Genomic DNA, 23,652 nt, shown 5'->3' with positions numbered 1-23,652 from the left:
AACACTTTCAGCCGTTGTGGAGGATACGACAGTAGTAAAGCGTACAGACCACTTGCAGTCCAAAGAGATAGATAAAGAGGAGGAAAGAAAGACAGGGATGTTAACCAGAAAGGGATGTAAAAAGGGATGCAAAGAAGGAATGTAAAAAGCCGCTGCGTTAGCTTGTTTGACCTTCTCCACAGAACCATCCGTGAAAATTTGAAGATGGCGGGCATACTCTGTTTCCAAGTGTTCAAGTACAAGCGAACGCGTTGCTGCGAAAGGAGAGCTGCGCTTTGCGCTCACATGGGGAATTGTAACCTTACAGTCGAGAGTCGGAAAAGACCAGGGGGCTTCAACCGCTCTCCTTTGCCTACGTACATTAAGCACTAAAATCTGAGTATTGAGTGCCAAGTAAGCCTTCGACTTATAACTCTTGCAGAGCCGGTGGAGAAGGGATCGCCCAGCTACCGTCTCTCCTAGGCGGCCAAGATGCATAAGTCTCTGAGAAGCGATAAGGGTAAGAGGTTTCGATAGACTCATGCAGTACTGCCTTATTCGAAGCCGCCAGAGGAACTCCAATGGCTCTTCTTAGGCTCTTTCTGTGGACAACTTCGAGACGTTCAGTTGTGATGCCGAGGGGGAGATTAAAGGTAATGGATACATTATGCGACTGACCACCAGCCTTTCATGGAGTTTGTCCATTGAAGAAGGATGGTTTCCCCATTGCTCACGTGCATTTATACGGATCGCATTGAGACGCGAAGATATAGATGAACCAGTCGCGTCTACAGCTTTTCGCCACTGTAGGCGGGAGTCAATAATGACGCCCAGGAAACGCGCGTGGTTGAATTGACAGATGCAAGAGTGACCGAAGTATATCTTCAACCGCGCTTGGCGTCTTCCCACACCTGGAAACAGAACAAAGCCGGATTTTTCCACTGACAGAGACAATCCCACACCTTGAAGGTAAGCTTATGCCGAAAGTAGAGCCTGTCGCGCTATCGGGGCTAATCGCTTTTGTTGGTAGCCAGTAATCCAATATACATATGTCGTCAGCATATATTGACATACGCACTTGCCTGCAACTTTTTTTCAACGAATCTGGAAGGCCAGCCATTACAACGTTAAAGAGCGTGGGGGAAAGAACACTTCCTTGAGGCACACCTCGTGTTACAACCCTTTCGGTGCTTAACGAACTCCTTAACCGTACCAGAACCACGCGATCACTTCTAAACTTGTTAATGAATCTTAACATATTGCCCTGTACGCCCATGCCTTGCAAACTGTCTAGCATTGAGCTCTAAAGCACGTTGTCGTAAGCTTTCGCAAAGTCAAGAAAAATGGCGGAGGTGGAAAGGCCGAAAGCTCTGTGGTGTTCAATGTGACTCACCAAGTCTAAGACGCTATCTTGGACACTAAGACCTCGGCGGAATCCTGTCATACATGTTGGCAGAGCCTTGCTGTCCTCAAGCCACCGCGATAAGCGTTCATTTACCAGCTTCTCCATCAACTTAGCTACACAGGTCAATGACACAGGGCGATACGAGGCAAGGTCTGTCATGTCTTTGCCAGGCTTCAGTACTGGAACTACATGTGCCTCCTTCCATGACGGAGGAACATCGCCAGTCTCCCAAACTCGATTGATGAAGTTGAGGCGCAACTTCTTGAGTTGCAAGGGCAGATTATTCAGCATTGAATCGGTGATGCCGACGGCACCTGGTGCACACCGACACAACAGACCACTGAGCGCAGTCTGAAGCTCACGAACCGTGAACGGGACGTCCATGATAGACCTAGAGGAAGCAGGTGGTGTGTATATATAAGGAAGCCAACAGTCACCGAAACCAAGGCGCATAGGGGAATGTTTTCTTTAATTTTTTTTTGATTAATTTGTAGTAACAATCAATCGGTTTAAAGAAAATTACTTATAAAGCAGCAGAAAAAACAAGCATGCCGCCGGTGGGATCCGAACCCACGACCTCCGAATATCGCGTCCGGTGCTCTTACCAACTGAGCTACGGCGACGGCTGTCCAATCTGCTGCTTTCGTGGGTAATGTTTACTGGGTGTAAGCGAACCTTGAGAATGTTCACCAGCGCCACCCTCGACCATAGCGGTGGACGTAGCACGTCCTGTTATACCGCGAGTGTGACGTAGAACTTCATCTAACGGCGAGGGCGGAAACTGTGCGAGAGCCCTCTTATGCTACCTATGGCAACAAGACTGCCAGAACCGAGACCCCATTAAGCTATTAGAAGACAAGGTGAAGGAAATGAGGTGCTCGTTTGACAAACATATTAAGGAAGCAAACAGACACCGAAACCAAGGCGCATGGGGGAATGTTTTTTTGATTAATTTGTAGTGCCAATCAATCGGTTTAAAGAAAATTACTTATAAAGCAGCAGAAAAAACAACCATGCCGCCGGTGGGATCCGCACCCACGACCTCCGAATATCGCGTCCGGTGCCCTTACCAACTGAGCTACGGCGACGGCTGTCCAATCTGCTGCTTTCGTGGGTATTTATGTTTACTGGGTGTAAGCGAACCTTGAGAGTATTCACCAGCGCCACCCTCGACCATAGCGGTGGACGTAGCACGTCCTGTAATACCGCGAGTGTGACGTAGAACGTCACCTAACGGCGAGGGCGGAAACTGTGCGAGAGCCCTCTTATGCTACCTATGTGGCAACAAGACTGCCAGAACCGAGACCCCGTTAAGCTATTAGAAGACAAGGTAAAGGAAATGAGGGGCTCGTTTGACAAACATATTAAGGAAGCCAACAGTCACCGAAACCAAGGCGCATAGGGGGATGTTTTTTTTAATTTTTTGATTAATTTGTAGTGCAATCAATAGGTTTAACAAAAATTACTTATAAAGCAGCAGAAAAAACAACCATGCCGCCGGTGGGATCCGAACCCACGACCTCCGAATATCGCGTCCGGTGCTCTTACCAACTGAGCTACGGCGACGGCATATATAGCCCTAAAGCCCTCACCGCACCACACCCGTCGCCGGGCCGATTCTACATGTTACCGAAAATCCACAAAAAGAATCATCCTGGCCGCCCTATAGTATCTGGCATCGGCACGATTACAGAACCAATTTCCAGTTACATTGACACACTAATTAGACATATTCCAACAACACACGCATCATACATACGCGACACAAACCATTTCCTTCGCGCAATAGCAGGTCTCAAACTCCCGGAAGGAGCCTTCCTGGCAACACTAGATGTAGTCTCTCTCTACACAAACATTCCTCATTCCGATGGCATTAAATCTCTGATCGAAGCGTATGAACAAAACAGAAAGGAGGAAACCCCTACCCCACGTGTTTTAGAAATACTGGCAAAAATCGTACTCGAATATAACAACTTCGAATTTAACAATGAACACTATTTGCAAATTAATGGCACAGCCATGGGTACAAGGATGGCACCAACCTACGCCAATATCTTCATGCATAGTATTGAATCCAAATTTCTGAAAGATTGCCCCATTAAGCCCACCCTATACAAACGCTACTTGGATGACATCTTTTTAATATGGACTGAAACAGAGCAAGAACTCATACGTTTTATTGAAAACTTCAACCTCGTCCACCCCAACATATCTTTCACTTACACGTACTCCAACACCAAAATTAACTTTCTAGATGTTGAGATTTCGGTAAACAAAGGCTCACTTACCACCGGTGTATATAGAAAACCGACGGACCGCCAACAATACCTACACTTCCAAAGCTGCCATCCTCGTCACTCTAAAACAAGCATCCCATACTCTCAGGCACATCGATTTAAAAGAATATGTTCCCAAGACGAGGACTTCGTAAAAAATTCCAAACGCATGCGAGAAGCCCTCATTAAGCAACGATACCCCCCCGCCATTGTCGACGATGCCATTGAAAAGGCATCTAAACTCAACCGAGAGCAAATACTGGAGGGATGTCGCTACAACGACGAAACAGACCACCGGGCAAATCTCGTACTTACCTTCACCAGTAACCCGCCTAACGTAAACAAAATCCTCAGAAAACATTTCAACATCCTCGAACAAAGCGAGCGCCTCACCAAAATTTTCACTGCTTCAAATGGGAAATTAATGGCAACTTTGATTGTGATTCCCGCAACGTAATATACCTCCTAGAATGCAGTGTGTGCAGTATGCAGTACATTGGACAGACCGTCAACCCTCTACGAATTCGCTTTAATAACCACCGCGCGCATATCTTATCCCTACCCAACCTTCCCTTGTCAAAACACATTAATGAACGAAACCACCCATTTGATGCAATTAAGTTAACAGTCCTACAGGGTGGGTTCCACAACACCCGGGAAAGAGAACAACGCGAGTCGTACTTCATTTACAAATTTGAAACAATTCCTCACGGCATTAATGAAAGTCCAGGTGTATTGTCCTCCATCCGCCCCTTGCAGGGCCGTTGCTGACATTACGAGAGCCAGCTTGACATACCTCGGTCGTTTCTTGCCAGCGACATCTTTTTCAAGCTCACACAAATTTCTTCATTCCCTACCCCATCCTGCCCCTATCTTCCCAGTTCGATTATCTTGACGACGGGGTGCAATTGAAGAACCCTTGCCTAAGTGCTCACGCCATTCACATTTACCTCCCACACCACACTTGGCCGAACTCGGATGTTTTTCCACTTTTTTTTCTTTTGTGGGTGTTTTCAGGCACAGTGCACGTGTGTGTAGTTAAGCTCACGGCGCCGCTGATTCTACCTTGACTCGGGCTGCGGAAATGGTTCCAGATGACGGAAGTCTCCTGTCCTGTCTGCATTTTATTTTGTTTATTTGTTTACTTTTTCTGGCCAGGTCACGCGAGTGCAAGCATCTCCAATTTATATATGTTAGACAATTCCGCCACTTCCGCTTAAATGCTCCCGCCATTGTCATTTAGCCGCCACACGACACTGGCATGAGCTCGGATGTTTTACTGCTGTGTGTCTGGGTGTTTTCATGCACAGTGCACGGGTGTTTAGTTAAGCTCACGGCGCCGCTGATTCGGCCTTGGCTCTGGCTGCCGAAGTGGTTCCAGATGACGGAAGCTCCGGCCCTGTCTGCATTTTATTCTGTTTATTTGTTTACTCTTTGTGCACGGGGCACGCGAGTGCACGCGTCTTTAACTTTTGTGTGCAGGGCGATCCCGCCACCGTCTGCTCCAGTCCACCTTACACGCCGCGGCTCTGTTGCCTTGATGGGTAGCCATTATCCTCTCCCGCTCCGTGTTTTCCTTTTTTTTGTTTCCCTCGTCCGGGGTCGGCTCCCCGCGGCTTCGGGGTGGGCGGCGGGGTACAACACGTTTTTCTTTTTTATTTGTTCCCCCTTTTTTCCCTTTCTATCTGTATCTTTTCTAGTATTCTTTGCCACCGTTTGTTTCTTTTGTTCATGTGTCGTACATGTGTGCCAGTGCCAACTCCTTAAGAAGAGGAAGAAGACCCCTGTAACTTCAGTCTTGAGAAAGGACAGGCTCTGTCCGAAACGTCGACTCAAAATAAATCTATGGCTAAAAGAAGCGTTTTCAACTTTGAATTATATATATATATATATATATATATATATATATATATATATATATATATATATATTCCGGTATTAGCACGTACGAGTGCGTCTGCAAATTCCTCTGCCAAGCACGCAATAGGTGTATCCTTGCATATTGCGAGAGGCTCAAAAGGCTTCGAAGGGCGAGATTCTCGAGCAAGGCTGCCAATAACTCGCCATATTCTCGTCATCGGTGAGAACACAGCCAAAATAGCGCAGAATGAGGCCCATTGCAACCTGTACAGCTTGTTCGTGTGCCGTCTAATGGCAGAATTCAGCCTATTGAAGGTCGCTTTCAGTTGCCGGTCGTCCTTCTTCCGCACGAGTTGGCGCTCCGCCCTTCTCGCTGCGCAAATGTCCCCGAGTTTTAAATCCGGGACCGGAAAATGATCAGGTATCATGACCGCCGTAGTTGCTGCTAGCTTGCTAGAAATCATTTTATCAACAATATCACCAGAAACACGTTCTAGGTGCTCTCTGTACTTGTCCCAGTTGAACACATTGCTAATTTTAGGACCATGCATACGAACGTCGGCAGCAATCACAAAATTCGGATAGTGATCACTTCCCATGCGGTCAGGCGCTGTTGACCACCTCACGCTGACGTCAGGTGAATGCAGTGTCAGGTCTATAGCTGTCGCTGAGGCTGGACGCCGGAAGAAAGTGGGGCTTCCCTCATTGGCAACACACAGGTCTAAACTGTCAATAACGTCTACTAGTTTGCGTCCACGGGAATCCGTGTTCCTATCATCCCAGACGGCATGATGGGCGTTGAAATCACCGCAGATGATTCGAGGAGCTGGGAAGCTTTCGCAGAGCTGCTGTGGCAACAAATCCAATGCTACTTTCTTCCGCGGGGACACGTACACGGACGCAATAGAAAGGCTTCCAGAGCCGAGCAATATGCTCACAGCCGCTACCTCAATGTCATCCGTGCAAAGATCGGTAACGCTTAGAGAAACATGTGGAATTTCCCTTCTTATGTAAAGCGCGGCACTTCCTGCAGGAAATGATTTTATGCTGCAGCTTTTACGGGCGACATATCCAGTCGTACGTCTCCCGCTTGGCAGGCCAGCTTCTGACAGAGCCGATACTGAAACACAAGTCTCTTTCAAGAATAGTTTTAGTTCAGCTATCCGGTTTAAAATCCCAGCGCAGTTCCACTGCAATATAAACGACACTTTTCGGTTCATATGAGATCCACGAGGTTTAACCCCATCCATATTAGATCGCAAGGAAGTTCGCTGCGAAGGTAGTAATTAGTTAGTCTTAAAGAAAGCACCAGCTGTAGGAAATTCTTCAGGTTACCAGGCGCGATCGCTGGAACATGTGAACGCAGGGCCCCAAGCAAATCATGAAGAAGGACCGACATACCTTGATTTCTGAGCTCCTTATTTTCTGCAACGCACTCACTTACAACATCGACAAAAGATGCCGTCGAGAACACACTCTTGGCTTTGGCCGCAGTAGCTGGGTTTTTTTGTTACTTGTGCATATGAGAGTCCCCCTTTCCGTCGAGTTTCGCTGTGATCCGGCCGCTCAGGAACATGGACACTTTTTGTTGGAGGTCGAACAACCGACTCGCGCGCACTGGACCTTGGCGTCTTGCTGGACTCGGGTCTCTTAGGGACATTGTTGGGTAACGCAACAACATCAGACTCCAACCCTGGGAACTCGTCTAATCCTGGAACAGGCGTCTCAGTCGGTTGGGTTTTGGGACCAGCAACAAAGGATATTCGACGGTGCAGAGCGCTCACGCGGAAGGGGCAGCCTCCGAAACTCGCTGAATGATCGCCACCGCAATTTACGCAAGCAAAATCGGCCTTGCAGGTTTTAAAGCCGTGGTCGCCTCCGCACCGCTTACAGCGTCGATCCTTTGTGCAAACTTTGGCCACGTGCCCAAACCGTTGCCATCTAAAATACCGTACAGGAGCTTCAGTGAAATCTGCAACTTCGTGTTTTGTGAATCCCAGATTAACTTTTTTCGGGGCGCTCTGAGCTGGGAGCGAATGTCAACACGATAGAGTTGGTAGGTTTCGCAGCCCATTCTTTTCCTGGAGACTCCACACGACGCACAAGTCGTTTCACGTGCAGCACACCTTGTGGTTTCAGATAATCAAGTAGGTCGCTTTCTGAATGCCACTTTGGTACACCCTTAATAACACAGGTGTTCTTCATGTAGGAATGGGGCAACCGCGCGTTAACTTTGATGCAAAAAATCTGAGAGCTCTGCAGGAGCTTGTCAACCTGCTCTTCCGTCGAGACGTCCAGCTGAAGAGCCCCGTGCGTGGTGAACCGACTACGAATCGGAACTGATCCCAGCAGTGATCGAATGGCCGCGAAAAGTAAGATGGGATTCTTCTCTCTTAAGTCAACCCCTTTCTCTGTGGGCTCAACCACTACCGGGATCCCGACCGTTCACTGCTTGCGATGACTCACCAACTTGAACCCCTCATGGTCTACATCAGCCATATCGGCCACTGACTCGTCACCGTTCAAGATCGTTGACTCATCCCCACTAAGCGATGAGGTCTCGCTGGACGAGTGGTCGTCTCCATGGTCTGGTCGCTCCACAGCCTGGGAAGCCTAGGCCGCTTCTTCCGAGCCAGCCTCCTTTGATTGGCGTGGTCCCTTTAGGCTTGCCGGCGCAGGAGCAGCCGTACCCTTCCCATAGGGACGGTACCGCCTTGAAGATGCTGCCGTCCTCGAATATTGAAATAAAACTAGGTAAATTAGGCAAAATTAGGTAAAGAAACAGAGCTGAGGCGACAGTATATCAAACAACGTCTTCGTCTTTCTCTTCCTCCTATCTTTAACTACGAATCTTCTGAGAAAGCTGAATAGCTTTCCTTTGTAGCCGTATGGCTGCGCTTGGGTGGATGCCAATGAGTAATTACTCCCTTATTACTGTCCTGCTTAATCGTTCTCTGCGGCCGTTAGTTTGAGAGTGGCAAGCGGCTGTAGTGCTGTGAGCTGTGTGGTACGCATCCAGTAGCTCGTGAACAACTTCCGATAAGAAAGTACGTCCGCAATCTTTGAGAAGTTTCCGAACAGCGTCGTGACGCAGCGCGAAGTAGTGAAGAACGAAGTATATGACGTTACGAGCAGTAGCCGCAAGGAGGGCAGCGGTTTCAGAATACTGAGGTGGTCCTCGTGAAAATGACCTGTAAATTCTCATGAGACGTGAATGGAAGCACCCTATATATATTGATGCCCTCACGGTCGAAAGGGTGAGCCGGGCACGGTAATGTCTATAACGAGCCGGTAGAGGGGCGCGGAATCGAGTTCTGCTGCTGACAGGCTGTGCAAGAGCGAACATAGCAATGAATGAAGCTGTACATGGCACTCAAAAAGTACCACTTGTTTTCACAAAAGCAACCCAGCGTGAGCGCTCTGAGAGTCGATTTGGCAGTGTCTAAAAATCTCAGAACGGAGATGTCATGGAATCACTAAAAGCCACTTTCTGCCGTCTGGTCTACAGTCTGGATCGTAAAATGGGAGCTTTGGCGAAGAAGCTCCCAATGAAAGGTAGTCGCAGAGGGCGCACGGAGGACCTCAAGCAGGGATAAAATCCGTGGATCCTGGCGTTGTTCAAACGGCATGTACGTAATAGTGAGTGCTGTAAGCAGGAAGTCAGATATTGGCGAAGAGGGCGCAGGGGAAGGCAGTGGCGACCGTTAGAAGGCATCAGCGTCGGAGCGCCCGCAGTTCGACCTGTAAACGACGTTTATGTCAAATTCTTGAAGACGAAAGGGCCCATCGGTCAGGGCATCCCGAGGGATCTTTGTGCGAAGCCAACTAGCACTAAGCATGGTGATCAGTATTTACGTTGAAGGAGTGGCCATAAAACTATGGGCAGAATCTCGTTAAATGACACACTATGGTGAGACGCCGCTTTTAATGCGTAAGTACTAATCCGACGGGTACCAAACCCGAGCAAAATGGTCCGTTGTCTGTTCTCTTGCGTGTTCGCAGCTGGCCTAGCACGAGCGCTTCGTCCCTCGGCACTGCCCACTCATGCTCGTCTTCTACTTAGCACAAATCCGTGATTTCGCACTGACTCGAATGTAGCGAACATTTTGTGTAGTTTTTCCGTCATGGTGTAGTTAGAATCAGCTTTGGTCAGAGCGCGGTTGGCGTACGCAAATACGTATTCAGAAAACCCGGACTCGCGATATGCAATAACGGCACACAGGCCTTTTCTGCTTGCGTCGGTTTGCACATAAGTAGGGGCACTGGGGTCGTGATAAGGAAGGACGGGCGGTGAGGATAGAAGGCGACAAAGCGTATCAAAGTCTCATCACAGGTCGAGCCCCACATAGAAAGGTCGGTCGGACACCTTTGGCGCACAGCTGACAACCGGCCTATTTACTACGCTCGTGGTCTTCCAGGCGACGTCGCGCGCTTCTGTCGCCGTACCCAGCCTGCGTCTGTGTCCCCTTTAACGGGCTACGCCGATCCGTACCGCCTCTTTCATCCAGAGAACTCTCCTGACCGCGCGCTCGGTCAGCAGCCCTTTGCTTCTCACCGCCCACCTTCCCATAGCTGTCGCTCATTGCCGCCCATGCGGCGTCGTAGCGTCCCCGGAGATTCGCAAAGCTAGCAGCCGCAGCTCCTAGGGAACAAAGGGCGCACACGTCATACATCTCAAGCGCTTGCCTTTCTCTGCCGAATCTCCTCGATGTGTTTGTCGACGGCGGTCAAGCAGATGTGCAAATGTATGCACTGGTGTCACCATTTCTGTCATTAACGAAAACTGCCGTTCGCTCCGGAAAGTTACCACCCACCTTCTGGACAATCACTTCGTACTGCTAGCGCCGAGACTGTTCAACCTTCTGCCGCTTTCACAGTGCTAGTCGTGATAGCGGACGCTTTATACGTCATTTAAGTTTTAAAGATCCGTTCCAACTCAATGAATTTCTCCATGGCTAACCAGCTCCAGGGCCGTCATTAACTTCGCCCGTGCTCACGTCGTGTTCTCTTCGTTCTGCGATGCGCCTATCGACGACCCTACGTTTTGCCGCCGAGGACACTGACACTCCCCCCGACAGTGCTCTGCTTGTCCCGGCGTGCGCCTCCTCTCTTTTTGATACAATCGATCGCTTCTCGCCTTCACAACGCTTTTTCCTCGCGTCCCTCTTCCTTCGCTATGATCGACATTGACAACGGCGCTACCGAAATCTTCGTCGCCAGCACTTCGTCTTGTGCGCTCGCCTTGCTTCGTGGAGAGTACTTAGTTCCTTCTGAAACGGTTGAATTGATGTCTTTCTCGGAAGATGATGCGGCTTGCCATGATGCGTAAGTCACCGCCATCTCCCCGCTTCGCTCTACTCCGGACCACCCAAAATCCTTTGACAGTTTACGCCACTCCGTTGACCGTGACCTCGAGCCAGCTCCCAATGATGGCTGAATCCGAGCGCCCTATAACTAGTTGTATCACCCCTGACAACCTCTATGAATTCAACGTGGTGTCATTCGGCCTCTGCAAAGCACCCACCATGTTTCAGCGAATGATGTTCATCTTGCGTGGCTTCAAATGGAACATTTGTTGATGTTAATTTCGCCCGATGTTACGATGTACCTCAAGCGCTTGAATCAGATATTGAGCTGCCTCAGAGGTGTTTGCCTTCAGCTTCATCCCATGAAATATTCCTTTGGAGCCCGGAAGCCGTATTTACTCGGTCATCTCGACTATAAAGTCAGCGTACTACCAGATGCTGACCAACTTCATGCTGTGACTGACTTGCCTAAACGGCCTTCTTCAAAAGAGCTGCCCCGCTTTGTGCGTATATGCATATTGTGGTCTCTTTGTCCGCAATTTCTCTTCTATCGACGCGCCACTTACAGAACTTCTGAATGGATTCAAGCCGGCGAGGAGCGGAGTAAGGGGGCAACCGGCGAAGCACCGCAATCTGAACGCATGCAAAGGCCGGTGCCGCGATGGTCGTGAGACGGCTTCGTCATATCTGAGAGGCACAGGCGCGGGGGCAGGCGCCAATGTTGCTCTCCTGATCATTAGGTTTCTCAGCATTTTTTATACTTTTCACAAACAAGTTCGATTGCAGCTTTACTTCTCTATACCTTTGTTATCTGTCCTGAAAACGCCTCACCCTTTCCCACCACTGGAAGAAGCGACGAAAGCACCTCGTTTATATCATTGAACTTGGATTCGAGGTCAGAACTTTCCGACATCTTTGATATCGAGTCGCTCTTTCTATTGGGTGTTTCACATTTCTTATAGTTCAAGCTTGTCTTTACCGAGTCTGATTTACAGTCATACTTGTGGTGAACTTATGCTAGGAAATTCAGCAATGCAATAGGAGCATTTAGCAATTTCGTTTCGGCAGTAATTTTGTTTCGGCAGTAATTTCGTTTCATATATTTTGAAAAGTACGTTCTTGCGCAAAAACGCAAAGGACGAAAGGTGTCGTATGTGTTTGTGTGTGTATCGTACATGTCTGATGTGTTTCGTCCTTTGTCTTTTTGCGCAAGAAAGTAGCTTTCAGAATAAGAGCACTGTATTTCAGACATGTCACAAAGACATAAGCACTAGGTAGGGCTTCGTGGCATGACAAACATTTGGTCGTGAGTGAAAATAAGTGGGTATAATAGCAGAAGCAGCGGAAACACCGTAGTTACCGAAGTTTTTGCTTCAAAGTTGAGATACTTCAGAATTGACGAAGCGCTATTACAGACACTGAACTTGGAACTGTCCGCTGCTGCTTCTTCTGCGTGCAAGGGCCGATGTCGTCCACCACATTCTTGTTATACTATCACCATGCGCCAACACATCAACTGACGAGAAACTCCGTTGTAGTCCGGAAATCTTTATAGCCGCCCGGGGGTTGTGAAGCCGCATGAGAAAATTGGTCGAAAACATTGAAAAATTGTCGAAGTGGGGTTACAGTTCGAGCACTGTAACTGCCCGCTGCTGCTGCTGAAGTGATTTATAGACCTTTTTAACCACAGCAATGGTCTTGCCTGGACAAAAATGCCAAAGAAAAGGTTAGCTATTAATATTTTAAAAGAATGTCTTGCTGGGCAAGTTGGTAACGGTACATCTTTGGTTACAGGCGCGAATAAGAACACAACACAAGACAGAAAGTCGGAACAAAGGCGCTCCGTCCCGTCTTTTTGTCTTGTGTCTTTTTTCGCGCCTGTAACCAAAGATGTCAGCTATTAATATCCGCTCAGTTGTTAAATTAATATTATCAAATATGCTATAAGCAGCTAATTTGTTATGGAGAAAACAAATACCATGGAAACCTAAGCTATAGTTATAAATTGAGAGATAGGTGAACCTCATCATTAGTCACTAGGAAAGGATAAATGAAATGGTATGAATGGTGCAAGTTCTTTTGTGAAATGAATTCAGGGTGATTTAAGGATAATGAGATGCGTTTGCAGAAAGCATTGCAAAGTTTTTAGGAAGATAATTTCAAATGCCAATAAAATTAATTTCAGAATACGACAACTCAAACGGAGCATACTCAAAAATTCATTCAGCTGTTCCTACCCTTTATTCGAGATATTTTTACTGAAACAACCATTAAACACCACTTCGTGCATTTGCAGCCAAAGTATCAGCGCTTCGGGTTTTACACTGACGCCCACAAGTCCTTTTTAGTGTCAAGTGCGGCTCAGGGCTCCCAGGTTTCTGCAAACACAAGACTGGGCTCAAGAAAGTATATTTTATGCAAAACATTACAGCGTTGTGACTGTGAGAGATATGCACTATATAAAAGAAGATGCCAACCGCTGTCATTGATAGAGGCGCCCTAAGCGTTGTAACGATCCTACTCTGGAAAACACCAGAACGCGCCTCTAATTAAGTCCCCTCTTATAAGCTTTATGTTTGCACACATTATTACGGAAAATCACAGTACGCTGGATATCAGGTCAACGCAGCACTGATGATATAATCGCTTTCCCAGCTGTCCAGGGGAGATCTACTGATATCCATAAGGCGTCGACCATGAGCTCAGACAACATATACCGGCTAGTGAAATGGGACTCAAAAATAGAGAACGAACTGCACGCACTGTCGTTTAGAAGGTGCATGAACACACCCTATCCTCGTATATTATGAAATACATCAGTCGTAATGGGGTTCTTTTTCCGAACGGAAATATACGCTAGTACGGCTTCTCCTGCGACACATAGCTTTTTGAGCTACCTGCCTCTGCAACAGAATGTGCACGCTTCAACAAAGCGGCGCCACAGGCATACCGCCGGATACCTCAGAGGCGATATTTTTATAAAACTAAAATGATCACAACAGGCATATTATTAGCTAGGTTGAAGCACACTTCCAGCACAGAAATCCCGATGTCGTAATTTAAAAGAGTGAATCTTGTTCTCAAGCCATTATGTCTTCTCTGCCGCAGTCCTCTAGATAAGGACCCCCACGCGCAGTACTAACCATGTTCTCTGAAATGTTCTTCAGTCAGGCAGGCAGTGCTCAGAAGATGCTTTCTATGCCGATTTGCAGCTACTTTACTGCTTCAGAATAATAAACATACCGTACACGACTGGCAGGTGATCATTAGACAAAATTCACATGACTTATCCATCACAGTTAAATTCTGGCTCATCTATTGCTGAATCAGTAAACGTGTCATAAGATCACAGATTGATTCAATAATGATGGCGCACACCCGACTTATAAGGTTTCGTTGACTGTGTCCTTGACACTGTTCGTATGATATGATTCGACTCTCCTTGCGTATTGCCAACACACACACTTGCGATGGTAAACCACTACGCAAACAAGGAATGCCTGAAGTGAAATGCTGCTTATTGGCATGTAGCGACGCATTTTCGCACTTTCAAGTACAAGCGCAAACTGGACATGCAAAGCTGGGCCCACCCTATCTACGCTCACTTAGCAATCTCATTCCACCCTTGACTTTCTACGATCTCCTGTTACATCTGCCTTATCCAGGAATCGACTACACTGCCTTAAGGGGTCATTGGTTACCTGCGTGCCATTGCCGGCCCATATTACATTACTGGTCCTGATCTTATCTGTTACATGATAACAGTTACATAGCTAGTACGCGCATTGCGCGTGCCGTGCTTCCCTGGAACACAGACAGACGCTCGGAATAGAAAAGCTTTTATTCGTACCGATCAGCCAGCTTATATAGCGTAACCGGTCGAGGGTTGGGGGAGGAAGGAACGAGGGAAAGCGTGAGAGAAATGCGCTTGGCGTTCGCCACAGTGATAAGGCAGAGCGTTTACAATATTTCTCTTCCCTTAATGATAAAGTCGCCCTATTGGCTTCTTTTGGCGCGTGGAACGTCGCAGTGACTGCGGCATGCATGGTGGTTGTGTCGATGCAGTTTCTTCCTACTGCTGCCGCTGCGGACCACCTTTTTCTTGCGCTGCTGACGAATTCGCCGGTGATTTAGCCATTGGAGGTGAAGTATCTGCTCGAGAGTTTGGTATATGGTTTATGGGGGTTTAAATTCCCAAAGCGACTCAGGATATGAGGGACGCTGTAGTGAAGGGCTACAGAAATTTCGGCCACCCGGGATTCTTTAACGTGCACTGACATCGCACAGTACACATGCCTCTAGAATTTCGCCTCCATCGAAATTTGACCGCCGCGGCTGGGATAGAACCCGCGTCTTTCGGGCCAGCAACCGAGCGCCTTAACCACTCAGCCACCGCGGCGGCCTATATCTCCTCGAGGGATCGCGCGCTCCTCTCCTTTGTAGTGCGATACCGGCGATGGCGTCTCTGCTTGCGCAGCGTTGTCTTCCGCTGGGTCGTGATCCAGCGCACGTGAGGGAGTTGTGTGTCGAACACGCACCTGGTCGACGTGGCGCCCGAGCGGTCCGGCTGGTGTCTGTACGGTGACCATTCGTGACCCCCCTGTAGACGTGACTGTTCCAGGGAGCCATTTTTCTCCTACGCCAAAGTTACGTGCAAACACTGCAGCTCCAGGTACAGGTGGTGAGCATTCATCTGGCTCCGAGACTGAATCTGTAACAATCGGAGGGAAGCATGTGTCCATACAAGAACGGAGACGGTAACCAAGAAGCGCCTCTGAAGGAGACTTGCCCGAGCTGTTAGGTGTCATCCTGTAAGTAAAGAGCAATCTGGAAATGTGGTTATCTAATCTTCCGGTCCCCATCTTCTTGAGGCACCCTTATCGTTCTTTCTGCTCTTTCAGCCAAACCATTCGACTGTGGGTGAAACACAGCCGTTCTAAGATGCGTTATATTATTCTTTTTCATGAAGGTAGTGAATTCATGACTGGTGAACTGAATTTCTTTGTCAGAGACCACTGTCCTTGGAATGCCAAAGCTGCCGAATATCTCGCGCAAGCAATTCACTGTAGCTGTAGCAGTAGCTTGCTTCATAGGGACTGCCTCGATATACTTGCTGTGCGCATCCACTACAACGAGAATCATGCTTCCCGCAAATAGCACTGCGAAATCAACATGCATTCTGGACCACGGTTTCTCGAGCAGTCGGCCAGCTCTCTCGCGGTGCTGCAGCTGTCATGGGCAAGTTTTGGACACAGTTCTGACACGTTCCTGCTAGTCGTTCTATGTCGCGGTCCAATCCTAGCCACCAAAATGATGATCTGGCAACTGCTTTCATAGCTGAAGACCCCTGGTGTGTTTCGTGCAGAAGGTGCAAAACACGATGTCGTGCTTCCTTCGGCACTATTACGCGGTGCCCCCAGTACACCAGTCCGTGGGCCAAAGACAGGCCTTATCTTTTACCGAAAAATGGAATAATACTCTCATCATCTATACATCTTGCGTTCGACGGCCAGCCAAACCTTGTCCACTGCGCAACCCTTTTCGGTTGCGGGTCATTTGAAGTTAATTGTTTCAGTTCATCAACTGACACTGTTGCGTCTTCGAATGCTGCTAGAGCAAGAATGTAATCAGGGGGATCGTCTGATTGCAACTCTGTCGTATGTTGTGGCAGTCGACTCAGGGCGTCGGCATGCAGAAGTTGCTTACCCGGCGATTTCTGGAGCTTGTAATGGAAACCTCCAAGGAACAGAGACCAACGTTGTATGCGACCGGCTGCCAGCGATGGGGTCGGTCGATCTGCCCACAGCAATCCCAGGAGGGGCTGGTGGTCGGTAACTAGTGCGGACTCTCGACCTACGAGAAAATCCCGGAACATCGTTACGCCAAATGCATGGGCAAGGGCTTCGCGTACGAGTTGAGAATAATTCCTTTCAACCTTTGTCAAGGTTCGTGAACGGAAGCTTATTGGCTTGTTCACTTTGCCATATGTGTGGAATAGCACGGCGCCAATTCCATGTTTCCATGTTGTGAGGCGTCACACTCCAGCTTGAGGTCTACAGCTGGATTGAAATGGGCAAGTACCCCTGCCTGACGCAAACCTTGCTTAGGCAGCGTAAATGCTGTCTCCTGCTTGGTTCCCCAAATCCATCGTGTGTTCTTCTCTAGAAGTTTGTACAAAGGTGCAAGGATGAAAGATATATTCGGCATGAACTTTGCGTACAACGTAGTCATACCTAAAAATGCACGCAGCTCCTGATTATTTTGCCGACAGGGAGCTTGCATGATTGCTTCCATATTCTGTTCTGTCGGATGTAAACCCCCACGGTCAATTCGGAGACCTAAGTAGGAAACCGACGCCCGGCGAAATTTACATTTGTCCAGTCTGAGGTTAACCCCGTGCTTCTGGAGACGCTGGAGCACAAGACTTAATTTACCGGTGCCGCCGTGTTTTCCGATATCAGTAAATCGTCGAGGTAAGCCCGGACACCTGATATGCCTTGCAGTACAGTGTCCATTTTCTGTTGAAAAATTGCACGCGCGGCAGCTATACCGAAAGGCAAGCGGTTGTAGCAAAAGAACCCCCGGTGCACAGTTTGTTGGACTGGTCATCGAGAGGGATCTGATTATAGGCGTCACGCAGGTTGAGCGTGCTGAATTGCTCACCGCCATTTAAAGACGCAAAAATGTCATCAATAAGAGATAGCGGGTATTGCTCCAGCTCGCATGCAGGGTTTAGGGTTACTTTTAAATCTGCGCAGATTCGAACGGTGCCATCCTTTAAAGTACCGGCACAATTGGTGTAGCCCACTCTGCGTGTGTTACAGGGGACAACATACCGATGGCTTTAAGCCTTTCAATCTCTTTGGATACCTTGTCGCGCCAAGCAAATGGAAGAGAACGGGCCTTACAGAATTTTGGTGTGGCTCCTTCTTTAAGTTGCAGATGCACTGGTGGTCCGTCTATCAGGCCCAATTCTGTGCTGAAAACGTCTTGGAAACCCGAGATCACGTCGTCCACAGTTGATGCACAGTTCCTCCCGACGTTCATCCCATCCTCGTCACCCCTGTTACATAGCTAGTACGCGCATTGCGCGTGACGTGCTTCCCTGGAACACAGACGGACGCTCGGGATAGAAAAGCCATTATTCGTACCGATCAGCCAGCTTATATAGCGTAACCTCTCCAGGGTAAGCGGAGGAAGGAACGAGAGAAAAGCGTGCGAGACATGCGCTTGGCGTTCGCCATATTGATAAGGCAGAGCGTTTACAACAATAATCTACTTTTTCTCCCAATCCGAACCCACGCGGTTGTTTCCCTTTCTCCTTACGTCACGCTATCATTTTTCTTGCCGTACCCCTCTGGGCTGCAAACTCACGCTTACTGACTAGCTCTGAAAGTTCTAATTCTTCTACATATTGTAAGACTTCCACCAATTCATGCCTCTTTATGCCGAAACTCCGGATATAGAATGCGCATTTCCCTACAACCTGGTTTATGGTGTGGATAAGGACTGTTGTGAAATAGCCTCTGCGTTAACCAGACTATTTCATCGGTTCAATGAAGTATCAGGTCAGTCTTAGTGTATTAGAAATTGCATTAGCAATCACGCTGCAAGCAACGGCCAATCTGGTCGGGCTATAATATTTCAAAACATTTGAAGCCTGTTTCTGGAGCATTATTGTCGTTTAACTATTTTTAAGAGCGTTAGCTCTTATTCATCACGCTTTTCGATTTCTTGGGGTCTGCTACCACCTCCCTTCGGCGTGCAATTTTCGAAGTCCGAGGAGGAGGAGGAGGAGGAGGAGGAGGAGGAGGAGGAGGAGGAGGAGGAGGAGGAGGAGGAGGAGGAAGAAGAAGAAGAAGAATGGCAGGGAGGTTAACCAGACGATTAGCCGGTTCGCTACCAGCACGGGGGGAGAGGGGTGAGGGGAGAAAAAGATGAAGGAGAAAAAACAGCTGCAGGAAATTAGTCAGTATGCGAAATCACAGCGTTCAGAAAAGTCACAGGCTATCGTGCAGGCCAGAACTCCTCAAAAAGCGCAGCAGTGCCTTGGAGGCCTTCACCATCGACGACCGCCGGGGCCAGCGGCCTAGAATCTTCGTTTCCTTCAGTGGGCACAGGTCTAGATGCTCCAGCGCACAGCAGAGAGACTGTCTTTCGGCGCTGTAGGCAGGGCATTCACAAAGAATGGGCTATAATCTCATCACACCCGCAGATGGCACATGCAGGGCTCACAGCCATACCTATTAAGAACGAGTAGTGCTTGGTCCGAGAATGCAAGGTGGCGGCCACACAGTATACCGATATAGCAACCCAATTCGTGATTGATTGGTGACATTATTGGTATAACGAACAGGTGATTGATTAGTGAGGTCACCAATTTTGTGACGTCATAATTTACTAGTCACGTGGCTATGTTTATTCGCTGATAACTCAGTAATTAAGGAGGTCGTGACGAAAGAAGAAGGCGCCGACCAAAAGAAAAGATGGGATGACGTTTCGGCTCCCCCACGGGAGCCTTGTTCACAATGAGGCATAACGTAGCTTCGTAGTCGAGCGTTTGACGGAATCCCGTCTGGCGAGGAGGGAACATAATAGCAGAAAAAGAGGAGCACTGTGAACAAGGGACCCGTACGGGCCCCGAAACGTCTTTGTTTTTCCTTTTTTCTTTTTTGGCGAGTGCTCCTCTTTTTCTGCTATAACGTAGCTTCGTCCTTTATTTATACACGGCGCATGAGCGACCCCAGACACCTAGCGTAGATTGGGGGCAAGTTCCCGTCACTTCGATTGAGCGTGTGCACTGTCGTCTGAATAATCAGTGATTCCAAATAGAGCCATGACTTGCTGTCCCTTTCTTTTGCAATCACACGTGCCTCGGCCCAGTCTATGTTGTGTGCGGCGGAAACCGAGTGTTCGGCAAGCGCAATTTGACCTGCGCGCCGGTTTCTGACGTCACTCTGGTGATCACGTATTCTTCGTTCAAAGTCACCCGACTCGCCGATATACACAGATGGGCAGTCCGCACAGAATATCGAATATACCGACACCTGGGAACTTTTCTTTCTTTAGCTTGTCTTTGACGTGCACAAGTTGACTCCCCAGTTTTCGAGCTGGCACGTGCCAGCTCGAGCTGGCACGTGCCAGCACGTGTCGGTATATTCGATATTCTGTGCGGACTGCCCATCTGTGTATATCGGCGAGTCGGGTGACTTTGAACGAAGAATACGGGATCACCAGAGTGACGTCAGATACCGGCGCGCAGGTCAAAATGCGCTTGCCGAGCACTCGGTTTTCGCCGCACACAACATAGACTGGGCCGAGGCACCTGTGATTGCAAAAGAAAGGGACAGCAAGTCACGGCTCTATCTGGAATCACTGATTATTCAGACCACAGCGCACACGCTCAATCGAAATGACGGCAACTTGCCCCCAATCTACGCCAGATGTCTGGGGTCGCTCATGCGCCGTGTATAAATAAAGGACGAAGCTACGTTATGCCTCATTGTGAACAAGGCTGCCGTGGGGGAGCCGAAACGTCATCCCATCTTTTCTTTTGATCGGCGCCTTCTTCTTTCTTCATGTACCATCCCGACCAGACGGGTTTCCGTCAGACTCTAGACTTCAATTAAGGAGGTCATCATAAAACGAATTAGAAATTTGGAATCATCTAGATGAGTAGAACACATTAAATGCCAATATTAAGTAGCGAATTTTTAAAATTTTGTGTTATAGTTAGGCTTATCTTTAATTGCCTAAAATTTATTATGCAATGACGTCATGATCTAATTCAATAGGCGTAACGGGCTCGACTGGTAGTACATGTTAGACACCAACATCGCCTGATTATGTTAATATTTAGGCTTAAATTGGCGGCCTTGACGTCAGTACTCGGCAGCTTACAAGGCGGTAGACGCCCGCTCGCCGTGAAGTATGGAAAAGTAGCCTAATCACGTGGTAATACATCGCATGGACGATAGATTGCGCTACCAAATAGCTAACGCTCGTTACTTCAACGTCTTCAAGACGGTGGCGGTTTATTTTTTCATGTTTTCGGCAAGCTCGATCTCATGAGGTATTGCCTGCCACCTAACGGTCGGGTTTATGCGATCCGTGGTCGGAAAGAGATCCTGCCTTCTGTCTCTACGCACACTGTAGCTCTTGAGCGCTGTCTTGCGTTAAGCAGCACTTGACAATGTTTTTTATGTTCTCATGTCTGTGAGCCTCTGCCTCGTTAAATTAAATTTCCTCTATGCATTAAGCACTCTCGCTCACTCACTGTCATATCTCTGACTGAAAATTGATTCTTAAATCTCATGTGGACCAAGAATCTTGAAAGAAGAAACAATAAGGACCAGCATCACTCGCTTGGCTATTAGTATTTATATAGCGCCTTTACAGCACAGGCCGAGGAAGACAAGCCACAAGATGTGAGTGAGCGCAATCTTTTAAGCAGCATTTAAGCTTAAAAGTGTTAGAAAATCAATCGACTGCAGCACAGCAAGGTGGGCGAGTTGAAAATTGTTGACGATATTAGTGCGTGGCACAAACTTCGAAAAGAAAGGAACACAGCAAAGAAGGCATGTGGCCTGTCTCTCAACTAGTGTATTACAAAATCTACACAAAAATATATATCCTTGAAACAAGAACAAAAGAAACGCAAGTGACAGCACACGCCCACAAGTTCCTTACAGCGAATACAGTTTTTTTTATACTGTCCGGATGACGGCCGGTTCACACGTTTCATACAGGAGGAGACATATGACAGTGCTTTCACCATTTTCATGCCTTGTGCTGTCACTTGTGTCTTTTTGTCTGTTGTCGAAGATCGTAACAAGTTTTCGCTTCCATTTTAGCTAAACCAGTTGCGAGACAGCGCGCAAACTGTCCTGTGTTCCCTCTGCCCAGGTGGCCTCCCACTATTCACCCCCTTGGGCAATACGTAGCGCCTCTCTAATGAACAGCTCCTAAAGTAAAGAAACGGTGGTCGTAAAGCCTACAGACTCCAGGCAACTATACACCATCCTCGCGCTGCGGTTTCGATACTGCTTCTCAAATAGCCTCAATTCTGCCACGCTCTGAATAACGGCTAGAAAACTCAAATATTTGAGCGTTCCGGATGACGTCAGCACTCCAAGAAGGCTTCGTTAATGTCTCTTCGCTTTCTCAAATCCAGAAAAAGATGAACCTCTTCGTGATGACAAGCGACGCCGTAGTTATAAGAACGTATTTGACATTGCGTGTTCACTGCGTGCGGGCCAGTTTTTCGAAATGATGGCTTCTGAGCTTTATGCTTTTCCTACCCTCTCTGAGTGTCCAAAAATGAAATATTCATTTTTCCCTCCGTTTTTATCACTTTTCTTGAAAATCGGGCCGTACGGACACAACCCAAGTAACGAACGGATTTTTTTTTCATGCGGCAACCATCGCAACCATCATTCATTCATGCGTGCGGTAGAATGCGCTGAGCTGTGTTTGTCTTTCCTCACTATTTGCAGCTCAAAGCAGAGTACCAGTGGCCTACCCTATACTCGGAGCGCACCAGGACCAAACAGGTAACCGCCTCGCAATTTGGCGCCTCGTTGCATCTTACAATTGCATTTGTAACAAAGCGCCACGCTGGAAATGAAAACAAAAATACGCCTAAGGTAGCCGCCACAGTCTCTGATCATCTGAGGTGGTCGCCTACAAATCACGATGTGGTCGGTTAAAATCCGGAATGCGTAGGCCGCATTTCTATAGAGGCAAAATGCGAGTAACGCCCGTGTGCTCTACGCGGTCACTGTGCGATCAAAAACTCTACGAGATCGAAATTGATCCGGGTGCCTATTCAACGGCGGCTTTCATTCCAGACGTGCAGCTGCGGAACATGTCATAGCCCGCATAAACTTTCGCGCCTACCATTATTACTTCATGGTGTGCACCTCAAACCCAAAGGCCAATTCCGTAGTTTTAATTCGTCCTATTTAAGCAGCCTTATAAAGCGGCGTTTCATCAAGTTTACATTCCTGTTACCTGCTTAGCTTTTATTTAATTTGCATGGTAATAAGCATTCAGAATCAAGCAGTGAACTTGGTCAGAGCGAAACGCTCTCAGTGTTGTTTCATGTTGACGGTTGTGCAAGCGCAGCGTTAATACAGTAGCACCCTCCTCAGTGCTTAGCGTATTCGTATTTTACCGAACGTACAAACGTGGCTGCACTCCATGGGCTTCGGTTTATTGTTTTAGTCGAGCGCACACGACGTCTATGCTGCGGAAAGTGCCGGTGTGCTCACTCACTGCTCCGCCGCGCAGACGTCGAAGACCTCGATAGTTCGTGCCCGGAACAGGCATTCGCGCAGGCGGGCTGCCGTTGTCGGGCACGTTTGCCGAGTATCGGTTGTAGTGTGCGTACGCCTCCACCCGCCGCCGACAGCTGTCCTGAAGGAAGGGGCGTTGCCTCTCGGAAGCTACAAGAACAAAAAACAAATTAACGGCCCCCTAGCTTCCATCACTGTGATCTGATTGGTCAATTTGGAGGTGTGCAAGCGAAGCGAAAATACAGGGGGTGGAGTTTCCGCGAATGAGTCCGCTTGACCAATGGCAGCTCTGTTTCCGGTTTCCCGTGGCAACTGCGTGGGAATCGGGCGCGAAAGCGCACACGCTTTCCCTTCCCCCTTTTGACGAAGCGGGCCCACCCCATGTGCTGGCGAGGCCTCATTTTCGGGACCCTGCGTCTTGACTGCACCCACAGCTGGGATGTGCGCTTTTTCATTGTAATTTCATGCGCCGTGCATAAACAGCGACCAAAAGTGGAGGGTAGGAGCCGCCAGATATCGTTTGCCCGCAA

The 23,652-nt window shown here is 48.3% G+C and overlaps 1 protein-coding gene across 3 annotated transcripts in view; it reads right to left on the bottom strand.

Annotated features, from left to right (window-relative positions):
* LOC144095048 (uncharacterized) overlaps positions 1-23,188 on the bottom strand; it is a 41,736-nt gene extending 18,548 nt beyond the window's left edge. Inside the window, exons 1-3 of one of the 3 annotated variants that reach the window (XM_077628858.1) lie at positions 17,735-18,560; positions 16,533-16,679; positions 15,365-15,537 (exon numbers count right to left, since the gene is read on the bottom strand). In XM_077628858.1, coding sequence (XP_077484984.1) covers positions 15,365-15,537; positions 16,533-16,679; positions 17,735-17,873 — 459 coding nt within the window. In that variant the 5' untranslated portion in view covers positions 17,874-18,560. Of the gene's footprint in view, positions 1-14,719; positions 15,538-16,532; positions 16,680-17,734; positions 18,561-23,102 lie in introns of those variants that run through there. The other 2 variants (XR_013306683.1, XM_077628857.1) reach the window with 2 other exon arrangements.
* Between the last annotated feature and the right edge of the window lie 464 nt (positions 23,189-23,652).

This window comes from Amblyomma americanum, chromosome 6 (genome assembly GCF_052857255.1).
Source record: "Amblyomma americanum isolate KBUSLIRL-KWMA chromosome 6, ASM5285725v1, whole genome shotgun sequence".
Classification (NCBI taxonomy): Eukaryota; Metazoa; Arthropoda; class Arachnida; order Ixodida; family Ixodidae; genus Amblyomma; species Amblyomma americanum.
This window is presented reverse-complemented; position numbering and strand designations above follow the sequence as displayed.